Raw genomic sequence first — 22,833 nt, forward strand, 5'->3', positions numbered from 1 at the left:
CCATAATAGTGCACTCTGATGTGCTCTGTTACATAATACATGACAAATTGGCCCGAACTCGGAGAGTGTTCATAATATAAACATTCTCCGAGTTGATTTGACATTATTTTTATGTTATGTGCAGCGCCGTGCTTGTTACATCCCTGCTGCATAAGACAAAGTAATGTGTGAATATGCAGAGTAGTGAAAATGGCAATCCACAAGTTATACCTGAAAGCCCTGCTCTTCTGCCAATACCTTCATCTATCAGCTTCTCCATCCGACCTCAGAAAGAGATTACACAGGGCAAAAAATGTTCATAGTGGACAGCCATGCTTGAAAGGCTGTTGAATTGGAGCTCCCTTTGCTCTCATCAATACTCCCTTAACTCTGTTTAACTTATTGTATTTACTGAGTTTGTGACACATTGACGAAAACAGTCTACGACGTTATAACTGTATTCGTGCCGAACATTTCCGAATATCAGTGTGTCAATGTTCTCTGTAGGCGTTTGCATTACAGACTTTCTGCGTTAAATCCCACCACTCTCTGTGAGTGGGTGTTGTCTTTAAAGGGGGGTACTGAGTTTGGACTCAGTGGGGGCAGTGGGGGGGTCAGGCACTAACTTGTAAGACAGGAAATGGCTCCAATATGGGCAAGAGCCTGGGTCCTTTGAAAGCCCACAGGAGTGATTTAGAACCGTTGTCAAGCCTGTTTTTGCCTGGAAGGATCTCAGGTTCAGTGAGCAAAAAATGCTCAAAGTAAATTCTCAAAATAAATTCAATTGTTTTTTCCCAAAGACTATTCTTATGCCAAAACTTCCCACTTCCCAGTTCCCAAATCCCTGCAATGTGGGACTGTGGATGTCTCCAATGAGTTGCATGGATAAAGTTTGCTTTCAGAAAAAAGGAAAATATTGTTGGTTTATTTAGATGAATTGATCAAGAAGTTTATTTTCATATTCACATGAAAAATATGTAAAGAAAGACAATTCGTGGTAAGCAAAGGGCCTCTCAGTGTGCACTGATGGTGAAATTTAGAATCTGCATTTTCCTGTTTGGATATGACACATAAATAAATAAATATTGCAAAACAAACTTTATAAATGAACTGGACTGATATGACAACAGACAAAGAACTGCATAAAGAAAGGTTTTACTCAGAGCATAGCGCTCTCGCCTCTCTGCCTGCTCAGACAACCTCTTGTGTCTTGTCCTCTTGGATGATGTGCAAGTATGTGACCAAAATGGTCAGACAGAGCAAGTGCTTTGAGTGTATGTGTGTGTGTTAGGATGTGTTTACTCAAGGCATATCTCAGTACCTTTAGAAGATTTTTCCTCAGGGGGCGTTTGAGGATGCGGCCGCTCTGCGTGTGTCTGTGTGTTTGCCAAGACCTCTCTTTGCCAAGGGGACTGGGCAGCGTCTTCTCAGCCTGGAATTTAGACTCTTCAGTTGCATTTAAAACATAAAGGCTACATTAGAAGACAGCATGAAAATGTTCAAATGTTTTCCAGGTTTTGGAATGTAGTCTAGGGCTAAAAGGCTCAGCCTCCTCCTCCTCCTCCTCCTCCTCCACCTCCCCCCTCATCATCATCATCATCATCGTCTTCATCGTCAATATCATTATCATCGTCATCATCATCATCATCATCATCATCATCATCATCATGAGAAGAAGACCAGTTGACTTTTCCAGATATCTGCCCTTTCACAGTTCAAATGTTGGGAACTGTGGATATTTATACACTGGACAGAATGTTTTCTCACCACAACTGCCCAAGCTATCCCATTACACATGAGCCCAGAGGTTAAAGGCCAGGTTTTCCTGCCCAGTCTGGGAACTGGAGGCTGTGTGCATGATATATGTTGCCACTTGTTTATTCTCCCTGTGTAAATGGGATGTCAGTGCAGTGTGAAGAGAAGTTTGTGTTAGTCTCTTATGTACTTTTTTTCCTCACCACTGCTGAGACAACTTTAACCAAGCAGGACAGTACTGATTTCCTATGTTTTCATAAGTCATGTAATTACATTGTTTTCAGTGAGAGAGATTGTAGCTGTATTGATTATTGTAGCATAACAGTAAGAATATAGCTTTAAAATTATGTTAAAGTTTACAAACTTAAATTCTGCTTATGTCACTATTCATGGTAATTTCAGTCAATGTACTTTCCTTGGTTACCTTGTTCATATGATTATTGTTGCTAAACAGTATTTAAAATATTGATTAATCCCCTTTTTTACAAGCTTCTCTGCTGCCATCTATTGGTGAATAGTGCACATTACATTGTTGACCTGTACTGTCAGATGAGGTTGTTATGGAAAATTCAGTAAATGTATTATGTGTGCAAAGGTTCAGACATCAGAACATCAATAAAAGGATTCAACTGGGCACCTCTTGAAAAAAGAGAGCCACCTCTCCAGAAATATAAAATCCAGGCATTTGACATTCCTGCCAACACATTTGGAGAGGACTTTAGAAATGATGAAATGTTATTTAAAACTAGATGACAATTGAAGGTTCCACCCATAGCACAGCTGTAATGAGAAGTTCAAACAAGAAGAAAAACACAAGGTAACTCGGAATACCGTTCAAACGCTTTAGCATCTCTCTCTAAGTGTTGTTTACTGTGAGTTACTGCATCAATGGTGAATCTTAATTCAACACCAGTGCAACGCTTAACACTGACTGTGGGAACAAAGCATTGAATCTATGCCATGAATTGTGATGGAAGCAATGAAACAGGGCTTTTGAACAAATGTCCTGGTTGGTCGCTATTTATCAAACTTAAGAGCGTTAAAGAAAGAGCATACACCAGATGGCTCTCTGTCCATGGGAGTCTGCATTTGTTGTTCTGTTGATGACATCTACTGGCTGAATGAGACAGTATTCAAAGCAACAACACAGAACAACATCCGTTCAATCATGACAGGTCAGTGACATGCAATTTCACATTTAAGAAAGAACACTCAGACCTAATGTAAACTTGCCCTCAGACATACCTAAAACAGTTTCCCATGCCAAAACCAAAGACAATCCATGTGCCTTTCAGAAGATATAGATGCAAGGGTTATAAAAAAAAAAAAACAACCTTTATCTAAGTGTCACCATTTTTAGAGATGCTAATGCCACCTTTGTTTGCTAGTATTTTATTTCACCAGATTCTGCTCTGAACGAGAACCTGATGTTAGGGTACACTCCAAGCATTTTGACATGAATGTCTTCTTCATATTCACACAGTCCTCGGCAGTCTCTCTCTCCAATCATTTTACAAACTGAAGTGCTGTGGGCCATTGAGAAAGATAAAGGAAGGACCTGGAACCTTCCCCAGGTCTACGACTCATACCCCTTTCATTCCCCTACCTTTCTTCTCACTCGACCCCTCTTCACACAATGAAGAAATTATCCATCCATAAGAACAGTGCAAGTGCTCCAGGGCAAAGAGGGATATTAATTGTCCACTTGGTAGATATTCATGTTTAGAGCGTATTTCACATAAAAGATTGTGCATGAAAATAAAGATAGTGAAGAGACTGAAAGCAGCAAGCAGTTGAAAGGTATAATGTCTCATAATACCCCAGCACTACTCACTGTGGACTACAGGATATAGCCAAGGAAAAGACCCTCTCTGATCAAAACAGATGCTGTGCTTTTGAACCTCACACGAAGGGCCCACTGAACAGCGGGCTGTAGTTCTGCTTAGCATGTGAAACACATGTGCAACACAGCGTCATGTTATCTTGCATTAGATAAAGGCTAATGAATATTCTGTACTTCGTTGCTACGATTACACATATGATCACATGTTGGTAAATATGTAGCCAGACAAGACTTGCACTGTATGTTCATTTGGGCTTTAATCTTCAACTTTTAAGATTTTTAAGGTGAAACATGACAGTTTATTTTGCCATATTCAAAGCTCACAGCATAGTTTATTAATGTATAACTCACATGACTCAGTTGTATCATTCAAATGTGTCACTCACTCAGAGTTGCACTGTGCAATAACAGAGGGACTGTTCATTTGCTGAACAACGCACCTGTTACCCTTTCAAAGAGGCATCAGTCATAGCTACTGTTGACAAAACTGATAAACTGAGGGGGACTACTTTGACTGGCTAAAAGAATTTCACCACTGACATCACAATGTCATTATATGTAATTTAATGTGCTTATGGTGTTTAATGTCTTAGTGTTTAACTGATTTATGTCTAAAAACCATGGTGTAAAGCTTTAACTGCAAGTCAATGCCTTGGCTTTAATGTCCAAAGGCTGTTTCTCTGTTTGCGTACACCTCTCTTACATGGCGCTTTTAATCAAACCCTTACCCAATCAAAGACAGAGGTAATTATATGAAAGGCTTGATATTTCTCCCCCTTTTCAGAAACTTCACAAAAACCAGTACAGGGGCAAAGATGAAAGCTTGGGGAGCAAAAAGCATAGATTTGATATATTAATGAATGTCTTTATATGATGATGAAATGCTGCGTTGAAGAGCCGAGCCTCATTCATTATTTGATGTAGAAGACAAAAGGTGCATGTGAGTGGTCGAGGGCTCAATCTAACACTATAAAGCACCATCTTTAGACAAGACCTTTTTTAATGCATTCACATTCAGTGTAGCACAGAGAGGAGAATAAAGAAACTGAATTGGTCCATTGATCGAGCTGAAGTGAGACCACGCTCACTGAAACACACTGCGATAGGAGTTCATTTAGGGCTGGCTGACACATACAAACACACAGAGCAAAGCATTCAAACAGACAAATACCACTGAAATTCAGATCTGGCATGAACTTATATTATAATACTTTTGTGTTCTCTCATTATTAATTTACTGGGGTTAACTATGGACAGTTTCCCTCATTCTTGCTGTTTCCACATTTATACAAATGCGATATTAGCTTATTGTAAGCCAAACCACGTGAAAGCCTGTTTCGTTAGCTCTGACTCCTGATCTGATTGTGTGAGATTTCTACAGAGTGCTGTTTCCAGATAGCAGTAACTTTTGCTGCTCCTTTTGTTTTCTCTGAGCTGCCAAGGCGGGTGAAATAAGGTTGCAACTTTAAAGTAAGAGCGCACTCAGAATGTGGACATTTCTTTCATGTTTAAATATTATTTGAGTAAATAATATGTCAGCAGCATGAGTCATTTTTTTCATGCCGAGCCTGACTGGTGCGGGAGTGTGGCGTGCCCTCTATCTGTGTGACTTTGTGTTTTATCAGTGTTTAGACTGCCAGACTAAACACTTTAGACATCTTGATGAGAACAGAAAAAGAATAATGAAATGTTAAAATGATGGAGGAATGTGTGAATTATGTTCACAACAGAACAACATGAAAACACCTCATGGAAAGAAAAAGAGAGAGGAGAGAGGCTGAAATGTTGTTAGTATGCAAGTAGATTTTCTCGATCACTGCACTCAGTTAACTGAAGGCCAGATAATGTACCATACACCCTTCAAATTCTTGAGTACATGCTGCAAGGCTATACAATAAGGCAGGAGATTTGTGTTATCAGAGGGATTTATTTGGATTTTCCCTCTGAGCCATTATGAAGAGAACAAAGCTTACCTTTCCCTCTGATTTCATCGGTCTGTAGATCTCAGTGGCTTGACATGGTTGGTTTTAGTAATTACCGTATGTTATCTCAGAAACCTGGCAAAATTAGTTTAATGCGTTCCTAAACCATTGTATTACTGCATTAGTGTTGTATTATGGCATATCTGTATCTCATACCCATCATTCTAACCATGGTAATGAATACTTGCAAACACATAATTCCCCTCAGATGAGGGCTAACACAGGTGATACAATCAAATCACATCCACTCTGGCACGAGCACCATATGTTGACATTCTGTTATGCTATTCCCATATGTAAAAACATATCCCAAAGTCCAGGAAAACTCCACAATTTCCTGTTTAAAAACATCTACAGGAGACTCCTTCCCAGAGATCAAGACACTGCAGTGGATGGCTTCACTAATTTAATTAAAAACAGTCCTGTATCATTAAATTGTTACTGTATGAAGATAAACTTTGCTGCTCCAATGATATTGCCTCAGTGAGTGGCTGCAGAAATCTCTTTAATGTCTAATATCAGCAGCAGTGTGCGTGTGTGTGTGTGTGTGTGTGTGTGTGTGTGTGTGTGTGTGTGGGGGTGGGGGGAGTGGGGGGGTGTCTTGACTTCATTGCTCACAATTATCAATATGGCTACTTTTAAAGACAACAAAGCAATTCTCTGTTTAAACTTCTTCACAGGATACTCACAGTACAGTAAAATTCAGCATATGCAGATCTCAAGTAATAGCTGATCACGTCATATAGACTTACAGATGTGAACTGTTTTGAATTACCTTGCTAAGATCATAAGCTTTTGTTGGTGGATTGATTAATGTGGTCCAGATTTCAGTTGTGTCCGTGGCTCAGTACTGAAAATCTGCCAGGGAAGAACACATTCAGACCTGTACTGTGTAATCTGAAGAGGGGCCTGGCGTATTTCTGTCTTCACTTTAATGATTGTGTAGGTGCCTTGAGACCACGTGTTTTTTCTCTAATCCTATGGACAGAATTATGTATACAATTTGAACATGTTAAAGTTAATGGTCTCAAGTGACCATAACTATGGGTGGTCTAATGACCAACTGTCTAACCTATTTTAAAAAAGGAGCACAAACCTTTTTTTTTAAATATATATATAACTTGTGTTGAGAGAGACTTTGCTTTACAATTATTTATTCATCTTTTGTAAATAATACTGCAACATCAGTCATGTCCTTACAGTATCCTGTTGCATAAGTCTCTCTGTCCATGTTAGCCAAAGAGTCACAAGTGTTTTCTATGATTATTTCAGTCAGCACAAGTCAGTGCCACACACTGTAGCCACACATAACCTCAGACAAACCCTCCTTATTTACGTGGACTTAAATTTAACATCGGAAAAATCAAATAGATTATTTCTGAAGAATCAAACTTCACACAATATCAAGTTAGGGTCTCACGAGAAACTTTTCAAAAAGCATCTTGACCTTCCAGTAGGATGTATTCCTTGTAATTATATACAGCATCTGGTCAATAAGGTGAGTAGATCATTAACTTGAGCCAAGAAAGCCTATTGTCTGTCTCTCTGTTTATTTCTTATTTGTTGTTACTTGTTATTTGAGCAGATATTGTCCCCTACAACATAAAACACCCACGGAGTAATGTTACTGCCACAGTTTCATACTGCTTTGAGCAGTAGTTTATTTTTAGGCTTATTAGTAATAATTCTGAGATTGTAATTGATGTGTGAGAGATCATACTTCAGTAGTTATTAATGACCACCACATAAAAGAACAATCTTTTTCTTTTTCAATTCCTTGGATTTTACATTGTCTGATGAATTATCAAATTACCAGTTATCAATTACCACACACTAAAAACAAAGTAATAGCAAAGTATTGCAAAATATTTGACAAAAGACAAATAAATTTAACACTGCATTCAATACATGCAACACATATGTATGCTAATAGTACAATTACACCGTAACAGAAGAAACAAACAGAAACCAAACAGACAAGGATTTAAATAGCACCCAAGAAAACTTTTTAAAAGGGTCTCACATCTTTTCAATAAACACAGAAATACTAAAGACAGAATGTTGAGGAGGAGAAAATAAACCTTCAGAGTATTTGTCACAGTATTTCTACAATCACTGACACATGTCCACAGTACATGAAGTCTGCATTTAAAGAAAACACTGAGAAAAAGGGTCACAAGTCGCCACTGAAGCAGTCGCTTTGAATTACTGTCTGCTAGAATGACTCTCTTTAAAGGGAAAACAATTAATTACACTGGGTGATATTTTAACTATTATTTTTCAGATTAGTATTCAGTTTAATATTCCCGTAAGTTAAAACAGTACATGTCGATGTTTTAAGTAGTATTAATGATGTCACAGTTTTCAAATACAATCCATTTCTGTCAAAATCAGTCAACTTTTACTCCTGTACAACAGATGTTTCTCTGACCAAACGCATCAGTGCTCTGTGAGAATGTTCTAATAAAAAGGACATGAATATAACACACGCATAATTAATTAGCAACCTCAGTTGGACTTCCTGTCAAGCTGTTTGGGGTGTCTGGCAACTGAGAAGACAGTGACACAACTTCACTCCCTGTTGAATTTGAACCTGATCCATCCTCCGACAAGGTAATCTGGCAAATGTGTATAATAAAAGATCAAATCACACACCTGTAGCTATACTGTACAAATGCATTTCCCTTTATGGTAAAGCAAAATGGTCTGTGTTTGATTTGGCACTCACCAGTTGTTTATATGAACTGTGTCTACAGTCTGAATGCATTGGGAAGTTGCTGATCAGTTTCCATGAAGGTGTGTAACTCTGAATATTCAGCGGGCTTATTAGAAAATCGCTGTCTGTAATCTCTGGACTTGCAGTCAGCAGTGGCTCCTCTTTAACCTATTGCAATAATGCTATCGTGAGAAGAGGTAATAAAAAGAACTGTTGGATTTTCCATATGATCTGTTATTACTATGTGTAAGTGTAGAGGGAGATAACACTTTTTATTTTCATAACAAATTTGTGATGATGATGATGATGATGATGATGATGATTTAACCTGTATTTCACACTCACAGTTTGGTCACTGGGCTGCCGCTGTGTCTGTCTCATCAGTATTATTCTCTTCTTGTCTTTACACCTCTTGTTCTGAAACCAGACCCGAATGACCCTGGGGCTGAGGCCCGTCATCTCTACCAGTTGCTCCTTCATGAGGGCATCAGGTCGGGGGTTGGCGTTGTAGCATGTCCGCAGCATGTGGAGCTGTGTCTCACTGAGAACAGTCCTGATCCGCGTGGTGCGCTCTGGCCTTTTCTGTGCTGCTGTCCAGTGAGGCAAAAACTGTGTGATTAATTTATTCTCTTTAGATGAGATGAGAAAAAGACACAGTGGACCATTCCACTGACGACAGCAGGTTAGAATACTGATCTTTTACATGATCTTTTACTTTTTCTTTTTTTTATTTGTACACATGGGGCTAAAAATTTGGGATTGTTTGTTATGTCACCTACTGGGCGTTGTATTAACCTAATGAACACATGAAAACTGAATGAACGTCGCTTTCGTTTTACCTGGTATCGTTACAGATTTATCCTGATGAGTATGGTGTACTGGGCCTTTTATATATGTCAGCGTCCCAGCAGAAACGTCGTGATCAGCTGTACAGTATAAGTAGCCTTGTCGCACTGTAAACTCATCTCCGGGGATTAACTGACGGTTGCAAGCCTCACAGCGAAAACATTGCACGTGATAGACATTTTTGTAGGTCCGCATCACATAGTCATTCCTGGTGAACGCTATGAAGCATTTAGCGCATTTAACACCGTATAACCTGGAAGAAAAGTAGAATCTGAAAACTTTAGTTGACTACAATCGCTGTTATCATATGGTAATGAAGACTTTCAAACTCACCTCCTGTAGTCCTCTTTACATAAAGTTTTCCCGTCTTTTATAAAACAGGTGCATGATTCATCTAAATACCGACTGCATTCAGCACACTTTAGACATCCCACGTGCCATTCAAGATCTGGAAAAACCCGCAAAAGGAATCTGTCCTGGATCTGGTGTCCACATCCCACGCAAAATGAAATTAACCTGTCTCCTGGAAGGTAAACCGATAATACTGTCAGTTTTGGCAGTAAATATCATCTAATTATTCACAACATATGGACAAGCGTCTATAAATGGGCCATCGGTAAATAAAGACATGACTGGATTACTTTGATTGAATTTAAAATCCTGGGCAACAAAGGTACAGATTTATATCTAATCATCTAATCATTATTATTTCTTATCATAGTTGTAATATAATAATAATAATAATCGTATAATATAATTATACTAGTTGTACTTCCTCCTTCTTCCTCTTCTTCTTTGTTATTGCTGTTGTTGTTGTAGCAATAATTAATCGAAGCAAGGATTTTCCCATACTTGTCTTTGTCTAAAACGCATTTTCTAAGACTCGTACAACACTTTGTAAGATTTAAATGAATGTGGATATATATCCTACTTACTTTTCTGTGACTCCCCCATGAGATTAGTGCAAAAGTCAAAAAGAGCGTTGATTCCGCTGTGAAAGCACTGTTATCCTTTAAAACCCACTACAGCACATTCTTTTCAGACACCAGTGTCCTTTGCCTACGAAAAGTGCTAAAATTGTCCCCTTATTACTTGTTGTACCTCCACCCTTGCTATTCGACGTGACGCAAAGAGCGGGAACGTCACTCTGCAGGAAAACGATTGGCCACAGAATGTTAGGTAGCTGCATCCGTAATCTCTTTAATTATTGATGCTGCACAGGTGTGCATCTCTCCGCACAGCAGAAACACCCCGGTTAGATGCATGTTATTTTATCATGCATCACACACTCAGTTATAATTTATATTAAACTATATTAACATGTCTGAAATGTACGAGCAATATGAAATATTGGAATGCATCACATTGAACTTCAGTAAACATTTTCAGGAAAATTATTTCCAGAGACTGCTCGACTGTCTATTTACTTCAGAGTTTGGGCCAATATTTGCACACTCCCCAAGAAACAGACATGCCACAAGAAAACAGCACTTGTCTGAGCACTTCCAGAGTTAATCAGTATCCCTGCAATACACCATTCTTGACCTTATCAGCATACCCACTCTGCCCCCCCCCCCCCCCACCCACACACACACACACACACACACACACACACACACCTGAGGTAGACTAATACAAGCACTGAAGTACACACGATGCAGGTGTAATGGTGAGGCACAAAGTGAAACAATCTCAGCATAGAACATAAGCATGTGGCAAAGACAATTGAGCAGCATACATATAGACTTTAAGGGAAGTCTGTATGTCTGTGTGTGTGTGTGTGTGTGTGTGTGTGTGTGTGTGTGTGTGTGTGTGTGTGTGACAGAGAGAGAGAAAGAGAGAGAGAGAGAGAGAGAGAGAAAGAGAGAGAGAATAAATTTAAAATTTAAAATTCAGAAATATTCAAAAATGTTAAGCTTCCTTTATTTACCCTTATTCTCTGTAATGCATAGAACAAAGTGGTAGGTCTCCAGGGTGTGTCCAATCACTGAACAGTGAGAGCAATGTGTCACAAAGAACCAAATGAGAGTTCTCATAACATGGAATACCAGCCAACGAGGTAGTTTTCATGATTTTTGTTCTACTGCAGTGTTCAAGCGCCTTTCAATTAAAGCAATGTCAGCAATACAGCAAGCTGTTACAAGTATAAAAAACGTATTTGTTCTGATGCAGCACATGCATTAGCTGTTCTTGGTATTTTAGAACTCATTGCAGTTAAAATTTCAGTTTTCTGTCCCTGTTCCACCACTCTCTCTTATTCCACCAAACACCTGTCACTTTGAGTGTCACATTCAAATGCCCTTTGCTTTCCCCTTCAGGTATGCTATAATGCGTTTTTCTTTCAAGGCCCCATGACAGGCAAAAAATAATATTTTACATTTAATTAGGTATGAAAACACCACTCAACTGTCATTCAGTATATTATAGGTGTAAGGAAATCTTGTACCTCTGAAAAACATATGAATCCCTTCATGACAGAGAATCAATCACAAGTGTGAAAGGAGACGTGTGTGCGTGCCTGCCATCTGTTCGAACCTGTCTAAATATAGCGCCACCTGGTGGCCAGGACAAAATGTGTGAGAGTTGAATATTTGCCTCGGTGATGCTTTTTCAGACACACTTAAACTGTAGCTAGAGAAATATAGTCAAATAAAAACAGCGGCAGGTGTATGTTTCATTCAACTGACACTTGATACCAAGAATTTAGCTGTATGGTGCTGTATTTTGACTCACTCAAGAATGGAATGTTTACCAGTAACAACGTGAGTTTTAAAGAATAATTGAGTTTAGAAATGTTATCATTTAAACTTCTGTTTTAGAAAATACATTAAACTACCTGTAGTGCAGGAGGTTTTCTGACTCAGGCGGAACTGAGGAACTCAGGGAGTTCTCATATAAGGACAAAATTGGCAAATGTAGAATTTTACCTATTATATTTCAGTGTCTAATTATGAATTAGTTAACTGACTGTCATAAATATTTGGACTAGCATGAACACTGAATATCGGAATTAAACACGTTATCCTAGTGTGCCAAGCCATTACAGCTTTCATCAAGAATTAAATGTATACATAAGAGAAAATTAAAATTCAGCTTCCATCTAAAATATCAACTGTCGAATTTGCACGTTAAACTGTATCTTGAAATAGCGTTAACATGCAAAATCTATCTTTCTAAATCTCATTTTACATGTCGGCGTGTCATTTCCGTTATCCTAGCCTAACATTAATTTTGGCATATTTAATAGTTTTCTTGAACTAAAGAAGTTGATTAAGAAATATGGTGAATTGTCATAATGCCAAGTGTTGAAGTCAATACTTTTGATGTCATTTGGGATGTCTGGCTCTGTCGTCATCATTCCGCCATATTGAATAAGGAAACAGAAGTCGTAGAGCAGGGCTATTCCGAATGCATGTAAACAATCCACGTCAACAGGGACTGTATTAATAAAAACGATTAGTACTGTTCATTTGGTTTAACAGCTAATGCACAGTTTTATAGATTGTTAGGTAAGAGGCCACTGATTTGGGCTGTCCGCAAACCATGACTTCACTGACACAGAGAAACTCAGGCCTGGTGCAAAGACGGACTGAGGCCTCTAGAAACGCAGCCGCCGACAAAGAGAGGGGCTCGGGCGAAGACGAGTATGACTCTCGTCGCGAGGAAGAAGAAGACGACGACAAGGGAGACTCCAAAGAAACCCGTCTTACATTGATGGAAGAAGTGTTACTACTTGGACTGAAGGATCGAGAGGTTTGATGTCATCGTGTTTCACTGTGTCTCTGTTCGGTTGCTAGCAGAGTAATTCAGCTAACTGGTTAGCGGTCAACTAACTTGACGGATTAGTTTTAGGTATGGTGCAAAGGTGGACTTCGCTTGGTGACTCAGTTTGTGGGCGACGTTTAAATAGCTACCGAAGGCCATCTTGCAAAATTAATGTCACATTCTTCTGTCTGATGTTTATTAATTTTCTTGTGCTGTAACAGCAAGCTATCTTAGCTCGTTCTTTTATCGTCTTCCGTGGTTATCAGTAGATAGGATAATATTTGTTAACTTGTTAATCCCAGGAGTAAGACGGTGAACAAAGTATGTAATATCAGAAAACTGGTCGGAAAAATAAGATCATATACATGGTCTGTTCAACATGATATTGTTGAGGTTGAGGTTTCAGAGCAACATCCATGGTCTCAAGCTAACGACATACAGCTTACAGCCAGATAACATTATGTTATGGTGCAATCAACCTCTCCCATTGCATACCGAAGCATTTCCAGTTAGCCCTTAAGTGGCCAGATAATAATCACTAACATCAGCTGAGCTTGAGAGATAATGTACCACAGTGTTTAAGCTTTTACATGGTTCCATTTAAAAAGAACAAAACAAAACTGACTTAAGTTCAGATTCTCACAAGTGGATATATTTCTTTTTTTTGTAATTTAAATGTTTGACATCTCAAAAATCTGTTGAACAGCTGTTGACCTGAGGTGTTGTTTGAGTATTTCGGCTTACTGTTTAACCCTTGCTGGCCCCATTTACAGCAATTTGTGATGTTACTGTTCTCTACAAGCCCAACCATTATTCAGTTATTTATAGTGAGGCATGTTCAGTCCACCAATATGAATCTTAAATCAAGGCACCATTTCTGTTGAAAACAACAGTTTTTATTGATACCAAATTGTCATTTGTGTGTATCCAAGGGTTATACATCTTTCTGGAATGACTGCATCTCCTCTGGGCTGAGAGGATGCATGCTCATTGAGCTTGCCTTGAGGGGAAGACTACAGCTGGAGCCTTGTGGCATGAGGAGGAAGAGTCTGCTCACCAGGAAGGTTTGTGTTTTAATATGCGTGTTTGAATATCAGTTAATCCCAGAGTAAAGCCTGTAATGGTAAATTAGTTGCCTAAAGAACTGCAGACAGTCCCTGTATAATCTTGTAGAAATCTTGTTAAACATTCAGTTAGAAAAAGGTTTTAAAGAAAAACACCACTATAAAAATTACTATAATTTTTGTAACATAATTTTTCTGTAGGATGTAACAGACTCTCTAAAGAGTCAGACTATTCTAAAGTATGATAATGCACTAGGTGATGCAATAAATTAATGGCAGTCACTCAGTATTTTGGGATTTGTTTGACCACATTTTCATGTTCCTACACAACCTAATTACTGTGCGTTGTGTATTTGAAAATCATTCAATTAGTTTTAAATTACAGAAAGAGTTGTTTCATAATACAATTTTAAGTGGAGTTGGATGTGACAACGAACATCTTTATTTGCAAGACACTGTGAATTTATGGTGTGTTTTTGGCAACTTGTGTGCAATTGTAATTATTTTTATGGAGATTATGTTTGTCTGTGTGTGTGTTTTAGGTGCTCTGTAAATCAGATGCTCCCACTGGGGACATGTTACTTGACGAGGCTCTGAAGCATATTAAAGAGACCCAACCCCCAGAGACAGTCCAGAGCTGGATTGAACTGCTGAGTGGTGAGTAGCAAGTCACTGCCCACCTCCCATAATGGTCTCATCACAGGATATCTCATCTCTGATTTATTTGGAAAAATATTAATCAGATCATAGGACAATGAACTCTAATATCAAACACGTAAAAATTGCAGTAAGCAGGATGATAAAAACCCCAATAGATTTGTTACACCTCACTAGTCTCTCTTTGCCACAGTGGTAAGATCTGACACTTCTTAAGTTATTATGAAATTGTCTTTTTGTATGCTCCTAAAGTGTGGCTTTGAGTATACTAGTGATATTGTTTCTAAGTTGTCAGCAGTACCACAGTGTAGTCTCTGATCTCTTTCTCCTTTTCATTTGTGTTTGTCCACCCTTTTCATCGCAGGAGAAACATGGAACCCCCTAAAGCTGCACTACCAGCTTAGAAACGTGCGTGAGCGTTTGGCCAAGAACTTGGTTGAGAAGGGTGTCCTAACCACAGAAAAGCAGAACTTCCTCCTGTTTGACATGACCACCCACCCGCTCACCAACAGCACGGTAAAACAGCGACTCGTGCGGAAGGTTCAAGAAGCTGTGTTGGATAAATGGGTAAACGAACCCCAGAGAATGGACAAGCGTCTGCTGGCACTGCTCTTCTTGGCCCACTCTTCTGACGTGTTGGAGAACGCCTTCGCCCCTCTGTTGGACGACCAGTACGACTTGGCCATGAAGAGGGTTCGGCTCCTGCTGGACCTCGATGCCGAGGTGGAAGCTGCTAAGTCTGGCTCCAATGAGCTCCTCTGGGCGGTAGTGGCTGCTTTTACTAAATGATCCTGTAGGAGACAGAGAAGTATTTTAACTTTCTCAAGGAATCGGACCCTTACCATTGGCCTTTGAGCTTGGTTGATTTGATGTAATGGTGAAAATGGTGGAAGTTTCAAGTAATGAAGGACATGAGATGACAACAGTGACGATTATAATTACGATGATGCTTAGGGAGGGACCGCTCCTTCTCTTCACTGAGACGGACCCGTCTCTCACCTCCACAAATGTGTTTCCCTCACCTGTTCCCCTGGCTTGAGGGTGACACATTGTAACAGTTCACTGTGAGACTTGTGTAGTTAAAGCACTTAACTATCATTATTGTAGCTCCAGTGAACTCAAAGTAAGAGTGCACAGGCGTTAAATACAAAATTTCAAAAGAGATTTTTTTCCCTACTTTTCCGAGACCATGACTCAAGAACCTGTCATCTTCAGACATTTATCTTACTCAGTTTCATTTTCATTTCAGCAGGAAGACTACATTTCGCATTTGAGTACTTTGGTATGATCATTTGTGATCTCCCCTATAATATGGCCAAACAAGTGCAGAGATCGCCCACACACTAGCTAATTTGCACATCCAGCAAGAAAAGTTGAGTTACTTTATCTACATAGCACATCAGGAAACCAAGGAGAATTTTGTGACCGATTCACATGAGAATAATTTCTGAATTGAACACCTGAAATCAAGTCATAAATGTTTTTCTGTCAGATTAAACATGGCATGCCTATACAATAACTTGCCTTTTCATGAGCTCAAGTAATCTCACCTCTCAGACTACACAGATTAATTGGCATGTTGGGACAGATTCTTTCCCCCATGCTCCCAACGGCTGACATTGCCCCTCATGTACTACTGTAGAACTACACCTGACCTGATGGGACATCTGACTTTACATCTGAATTGTTCAGTAGGAAACCAATATAGACTCAGCAGATGATGAGCAAAGTGCTGAATCAGCAGCATCAGGCCTATTGGAACGGAGGCTGTGCGGCTTTGTCGTACATCCTTCAGAACCCAATCAGTGTCACCAACAAGCACCTGGATTCGACTGTGATGGCCCAATTTATATAGGGTAATTAATGTAATTCAGTTAGTTGACCAATATCTCCCCAAGCCCCTGTTGGTCAGTGGTTTCTCAGGCGCTGTAATAAAGGTGCAGAGGAGAGTTTGTCCCCTTATACTAATGACGGCTTGTGCTTTTGGGGCCTTTCTAAGACCTGCACGTTTTACTTCATATTAAAAAAAAAAACGAAAAAACATAAGTTTCTCTGATTAATATGATTTTGTTAGACCATGTCTTTCACGTTATACTTCTTTTTTTATACTTTGTTTTCAACCATTTTTATTATGTTAATTTCTGCTTAATGTGACTCGGTCTTATTTGATTATGTTTCTTTGTCATCTTGTCATTTCTTTTGTCTGGACATTTCTCTTTCATGGTTGTTCTGTTCTGTGTGAGAGCAAATATATGGTGTGCTTAGAGGGAGTATGCTTCCCCCTGGAGAAAGCAAAGGTTTGGCAGTGATGATGTACTGTTAGTTAACTATATTCAATGATATGTAATGTAGAACTGATATGAAAGGGATCCCCTGATTTGTACAAATGCTTTTTACCATATAATAAAGGACGATCTTTTAAGTGCCTGAAATGGATTCAAGTTCAGGATGTGCATTTTCCCATTTTTTCCCCCATTCCTTAAATCCTGTATGTGGTTGTAACCATTTAAATAACATTTGTGCAGAACTCTGTGTGGCGTGTGAAAAGATTTTAATAGCATATTTGCCTTACAATAATCAATCTTCTCAACATTAAAGAAATCACTGATGAATATAGCCCGAAAAAATAATGAAATCACAAGCAGAATATCCATATGTTTAGCTATACAAGTGGAATTGGAAAGAAACGCCTGAAAAAACAAAGATGAAGTAAATTGCCTCAACCCACAACAGTTCACTGTTTCTTCACTCCAAGTGCCACCATCCACTCTGTCATGATCGACTGTTTCATTAAGAATCCAGTGTCCACTTTCTCCAAATCCCCTGCTCACTGACCCACCCAAAGAAACATTCCGACGGTAGTACAGTGGTAGTACAGTTTAGTCGAAGTCCAGGACATAGTGATCCCCAGACAGGCAAAGGGGATCAAGTGCCACATGCCGCTGAAGCCGGTGACAGCGGGTACCCCGTACGCCCGCGGACAGGGTAGTAAGACGAATTACTCAAGCGAACACAGTCGCACGAGATCAGCCATGTCCGTTCATGATTACATTAGTTCCAGTTGTCCTCATTTAATTTTGACGACTTGTTTATAATTTCTTGCAAGTAAATCCAGTAACTTGTACTTCCAGTTTATAAGGTCTCCAATTTTACGCAGCTGGTGTGCGCACTCCAGGACAACCGTTTGCTCTAAGGGAGGAGAACAAAGAAAATTCAGCCTCTAACTTAATGTGGGGAACAAAAATTCTTTCGATATAAGTATAAATGACCGAAAAAAGACTGAAATAGTTTAGCTTTACGATATATCTCACTTACCTTTACTAGCCATTTTCAGATATTCTTTGGTTAAACGAGCTGATCAGCTGATTTCCAGGAGAGTCCCCCTTCAATCCAAGAGAGTTACTGTAAAGTCTATTCAAGAATGTTAGCACAGCAGGCTATACAGGAAGGGAATTACTCTGAACATGGCTATAGATAGACGTTCACAAACTTAAATAGCTTGTGTGACGTAGCCTATGATAGTGTGACTTTAGGAATCCCCCGCGACGTCACTAGATCCACCTCTTGTTGTTTACAGTTTTAAGGAACTCTTAACATATAGGACAATGTTTTCCTAATCGAACTGAACTTTCATACTTACGTGAATCGGCAGTACGGCAGTATGGGGCTCACTAAAGTAAATCTATACTGATACACATGAAATGCCTTTCTGCTCTTGATGAGCAAGCAAAATATGTGTTTGCCAAAAATTTGCTCTGACGTTACAAGGTTACGTCTCATTGATTGGATATTTGTCCCTGTAGTGTTCAGTATTCTTATTGTGGACATTTCATATTAATTTATAATTTGCAACGGGAAAAACAAGAGAAAACTTTCCAGAGGCCAACTTCCTTTATCATGAGCTAGTCTAACATGTTAAGGCTTGTTCTCTTGTGGCACAGTGCTGTCCAGAGCACCAATCAGAGTAAAGAACGCTTCCACAGCATTGATTGGTTGATGCAGAGAGCAAGAACAATTAAACAGAGCAGGAAACTTATAAGACTGAGAAGTACTCTTAATTTACCCACGGGCATTGTCAGCTTGTCTTACATATTAAGGTGTTTCTCCTCTGGTAATGTTTTCAATCTACTCTGAGAGACATGTAATATGCTACTTACAAATATACTATCTTATCGCTTTTGTTAGAACGGAATGTGTCACATGTTGATAAGGTTAATTACATAAATGGTTACTGTGAGAAAAACAAAACAAAAAAACACCTGTACAGTATAATTGTTACACCCCTTCTCGTGGCCACCGTTACACCCAATGTATAAGCCATAATTTCTCAGAAAAAAACATCAAATATGATAATATCTCATCACACCGTCTGCATCCTATGTTATATCAGCGCACACGATAATGTCAAAATACAGTTAATTGGAGAAGACCTGAAAACATTCTCTCTGCTCTAAACAACTGATATTACTGTCTAAATATTTCTACAATTTCTTTCCCAAATACAAGAAGATGTAGGCCGTGTTTATTTTTTTTTCCCAGGATAATCCGCCTGCTGCACCCTTATTATATGTCCCAGTGGCGGTGCATCGGTGGGGTCAAAACTTTGCAGCTTTTCACATGCCTGTGCACACTTCAAGAATCACAGTGTCAGGGGTAATCAGCCTTGTCATTCGCGATTATATTTATGTTTCAGTATCAGCGGATTTCATGGTTCAGAAAACATCCAACAGTGAAGACATGATTTGGAGTGTAATATGTGACCTAATGCTTGAATAGGTTTTTTCAGTTTCAGGCTACTTTTTAGTCAAACTAAAATTTGTGTTTCAGGGATATTTAGGCTTTACTCAAGCCACTGTATTTAAAATATATCAATGATTTTAATGAGCAGTTTTTGACTACCCACCTCTGCGTGGGCGTGTCATGTAAAACTACCTGAATTCGACGCCGCACAAACGTCTGCTCGACGTTCGGTTGAAACTTCATATCCCATGATTCAGTAGAGGCTCATTGAATTGGTGAAGCATTTGCCCCAGACAAAATATGCATACTGGAGCAAAGCAGCCGCGCAGGTGTCGCACTGATTTGCACATTCAATGAGCTCATGAGAAGTTGCGCGCCCGAGTCGTTCAAATATCGAACTTGTGCAGTCAGACCCCAGCCGTTGTGCGTGAGTATTCACATCTTTTTACGGTGCACCAGGGATTTGCTTACAAATATTTTGCTGCAAGTCAGACTGATTTACAAGGGACCTTAAAAATTAGAAGCCTTTTATACTGGTTACGAATTAATGTTTTGTAGGCCTAGTTTTCTCATGTACGGAACCACCATCAAATAGCTCACGATGTTGCTCGTTCAATCGGTTATCATCCACACTTATACTCCATTCCGTTTGCGATCCATCAGCCAATATACGTCGAAGCCAACTATTCTACGAGAGCCGCCGTGTCGCTGACTTTGCTTGACGGACTTTGTAGCAACTGAATAAATTAGACGTTGCTACAGTCTTAGTTGTTAGGATAACGCGATGGAGCATGGGACAGCTACAGGTCGCGGTCGAAATAAAGAGAGCGTTGGATTAAATAAGGTTTACGAGGTATACTGAAAACAGGTACCCTCACACAGGTGTAGCTATGGAGTAAAAAAAGTAATTCCGTGATGCTTATTGTCATGTATAAGATGCTGGACAAGCTTAGTCACCAGTTATTTTGGCTGGCATAGCTGGAAGAAGAGAGCTCAGTTACTTTGAAAGATGGATGATTGTTGGGATTTGTTTGGCAGGTGGTTTAGAGACAAACGCTTCTCCACTTTGCTGATGCTTCATGAGGAACAGTTGCTAAAGTGTTTAGAATAAAGTTTGAGCAACAGTTATCATCATCATCATCATTTGGTGTTTAGTTGAAAGTGCATGCTCCTCCACCGCATTAACCTTGCAACAAGATGCAAATTATATGGTAAGGTGAATCATCCTTCACCATGTGCTGTGCAAGCAGACAAGGGCATGAGTAGTGCCCACTAAAAGAGACCCATGGACCCAAGTGCTTGTTTCCCTACAGTGAATGATTCCTATTTCCGTTAGGATATGGAATGCATTTGGATTCACTCATCCCCTCAGCGAGCAAGTTCAACAGCGATAAACGAAGCTATGTCAAGATGCACTGAATTCATCCTGTCAGTTTGTTGTCCAACACCTTACCAAGAGGCTATATTTTGCTGCTTCTTTAACTTTGGCATAAATTGCCATCTGCACTATTGAAATTCCAGCCTTTCTCTCTGAAAAGAGCACAAACCTGTTTTTCAGGTAAAAAAGTTATCTCTGTTATAAGGATGAGAATTAAGAAAACTCTTGAATTTGGAGACCCGAATTGATTCTTTACAAAACATTAGGCTAGTGATTGGACAAAATTGGTGGTATGAAATGTTTAATAGGATCTTTATGTTGTTCGTGGTATTCAGTTGACACAGATGAAAAGAATCACAGAGTGTACATATGCATTTGTATCAGGAGGAAGATGTCTCCTCTGTTACTGGCTTTAAAACAATTGAAAATATATAGCATTTTCTTTCTTTCAGAATGCCTAAGTCAAAGGAAGTGCTGTCCTCCACCTCAGACAGTGACTCTGATAGTGAGGTTGACACAAAGGTATGCAAATCATCCGCAGAGATTTACATCATTGTCAATTAAACAAAATAACAAAATTTAAAATCATGTTACATTCTACATCTATCATGTTCCGAAAGGGGAGTTCCTGATGGTGCATTTAACAAGGGGCCTTCACTTTGAAATTCAGATATACCTGCACTCATCCTCACACAACCTTACATGTTGAATCACTTACTCTTATAAGTTTGTGAGAATGAGATCTAGATTGATGCGAGAGGATGCCTTTTTTTAAGGCCCCCTGTAACTTTTTAAACTAAGTGGCGTTCATGTCACAGAATCTACACTGAGAGACAGTCTTGTCCTTATAATAATGAGTGCAGTGTTTACCAGCTCTTAAGCAATTACATACAGCAGATGTTTCACTCACATTTTAAAATGAGCAAACCATTTTGTAGCACATTTTGTCTGCACATTTTATCTCTGTAGTGAGTGCGATCGATTTTTTTTCCCAGAGCACTAATCAGTTTATCCTCATTTGATTAGTCCAAGAGAAAGAGGCAGGCCACACCAGAGAAGCCAACAAAGAAACAGAAGGGTGGGGAGACTTCAAAGGTGGCTGGATCCTCCAAGAGCAGCAGTAAGAAAGATGACAACATGTTCCAGGTAAAGAGCATACCGTTGTGGGTCTTGTGTTCTTAAGTGGGCTTATAGAACCAAAGGCAGACGTTTGCTGTGTTTTTGTTTCCTGAAGATAGGGAAAATGAGGTATGTGAGTGTTCGGGACTTCAAAGGAAAAGTTCTGGTTGACATTCGTGAGTATTGGATGGACCAAGAGGGCGAAATGAAGCCGGGAAGAAAAGGTAAGGAACATTGGGGAGAGAGAGGAGGAATTTTTCATTTATCAAATTGAACGTCACATTCCCGTATATTCAAGTATATTGGAAAGATTTTTTTTCCTTATAAGCCTCACATTGTGGTGCTATATCATCTTCCTTGCATGTAATCTTCAAGGCCTACAGATGTCCTCAAACATTTCATTTAAGGCCCTTTCATTGTTTTTCAATCTATGTGAATGTACCTCAGGCATTTCACTGAACCCAGAGCAGTGGAACCAGCTGAAAGAACAGATCGATGAAATTGATGAAGCTGTGAGGAGGATATAGGAGATCTATGGACTTCTCCTACCTGGATTGTTTCTCCACTTCCAGTGTTTCCAATTTGTTATAAAGATGTTTTATACAGTAAAACCATTTTAAGTGTATGTACGCACTGTGAGTTCTGTGTGGATTTTAATTGCCCTGTACATTACATATAATTTGTCAAATGAACGAAGTGTTGTTCGTACAGCGGTGCTGGTTTTGAAAGGGAAATGGGATATCTTGGGTTTCAATTAAGGCGATAAAAAATGTAATACCCATATTGTGTTGCCGTTGTTTCATTGTATGCAACATACATGCTGAAAACATCATTTTGTTGGAGAGCGATGCTAATGTTATCGACAGACCCAGCCCACTCATTTTGAAGTGCCCTCCTGTAGACACTTGAACCACCAGAGGGCGTTAAATTCCACAAAATTCAGACTCAACACTCAACACTCAACAACAAAACTCAACAAAACCAGACAA

General features: G+C 39.3%; 3 protein-coding genes across 3 annotated transcripts; 2 read left to right on the plus strand and 1 right to left on the minus strand.

The window, feature by feature from the left end:
• Positions 1 to 8,054: 8,054 nt before the first annotated feature.
• On the minus strand, positions 8,055 to 10,310 carry LOC115807048 (insulin gene enhancer protein ISL-1). The gene is given in 6 exon segments (XM_075353551.1): positions 8,055 to 8,177; positions 8,288 to 8,457; positions 8,617 to 8,904; positions 9,115 to 9,374; positions 9,455 to 9,644; positions 10,223 to 10,310. Coding segments are annotated over 6 exon segments (1,119 nt in total).
• Positions 10,311 to 12,498: 2,188 nt separating this feature from the next.
• Positions 12,499 to 17,026, plus strand: golph3b (golgi phosphoprotein 3b). Its single transcript, XM_030769015.1, has 4 exons — positions 12,499 to 12,874; positions 13,819 to 13,950; positions 14,493 to 14,607; positions 14,972 to 17,026. Exons 1-4 carry the CDS (start codon positions 12,665 to 12,667, stop codon positions 15,394 to 15,396), a joined length of 882 nt encoding a protein of 293 aa, XP_030624875.1. The 5' UTR covers positions 12,499 to 12,664; the 3' UTR covers positions 15,397 to 17,026.
• A 2,689-nt stretch (positions 17,027 to 19,715) lies between these two features.
• Positions 19,716 to 22,625, plus strand: sub1a (SUB1 regulator of transcription a). The gene is made up of 5 exons (XM_030769247.1): positions 19,716 to 19,774; positions 21,178 to 21,247; positions 21,752 to 21,871; positions 21,960 to 22,068; positions 22,292 to 22,625. The coding sequence occupies exons 2-5, from the start codon at positions 21,179 to 21,181 to the stop codon at positions 22,369 to 22,371; spliced, it is 378 nt and encodes a 125-aa protein (XP_030625107.1). The 5' UTR covers positions 19,716 to 19,774; position 21,178; the 3' UTR covers positions 22,372 to 22,625.
• The last annotated feature ends 208 nt before the right edge of the window (positions 22,626 to 22,833 follow it).

The sequence above is a fragment of the Chanos chanos genome, chromosome 3 (genome assembly GCF_902362185.1).
Source record: "Chanos chanos chromosome 3, fChaCha1.1, whole genome shotgun sequence".
Classification (NCBI taxonomy): Eukaryota; Metazoa; Chordata; class Actinopteri; order Gonorynchiformes; family Chanidae; genus Chanos; species Chanos chanos.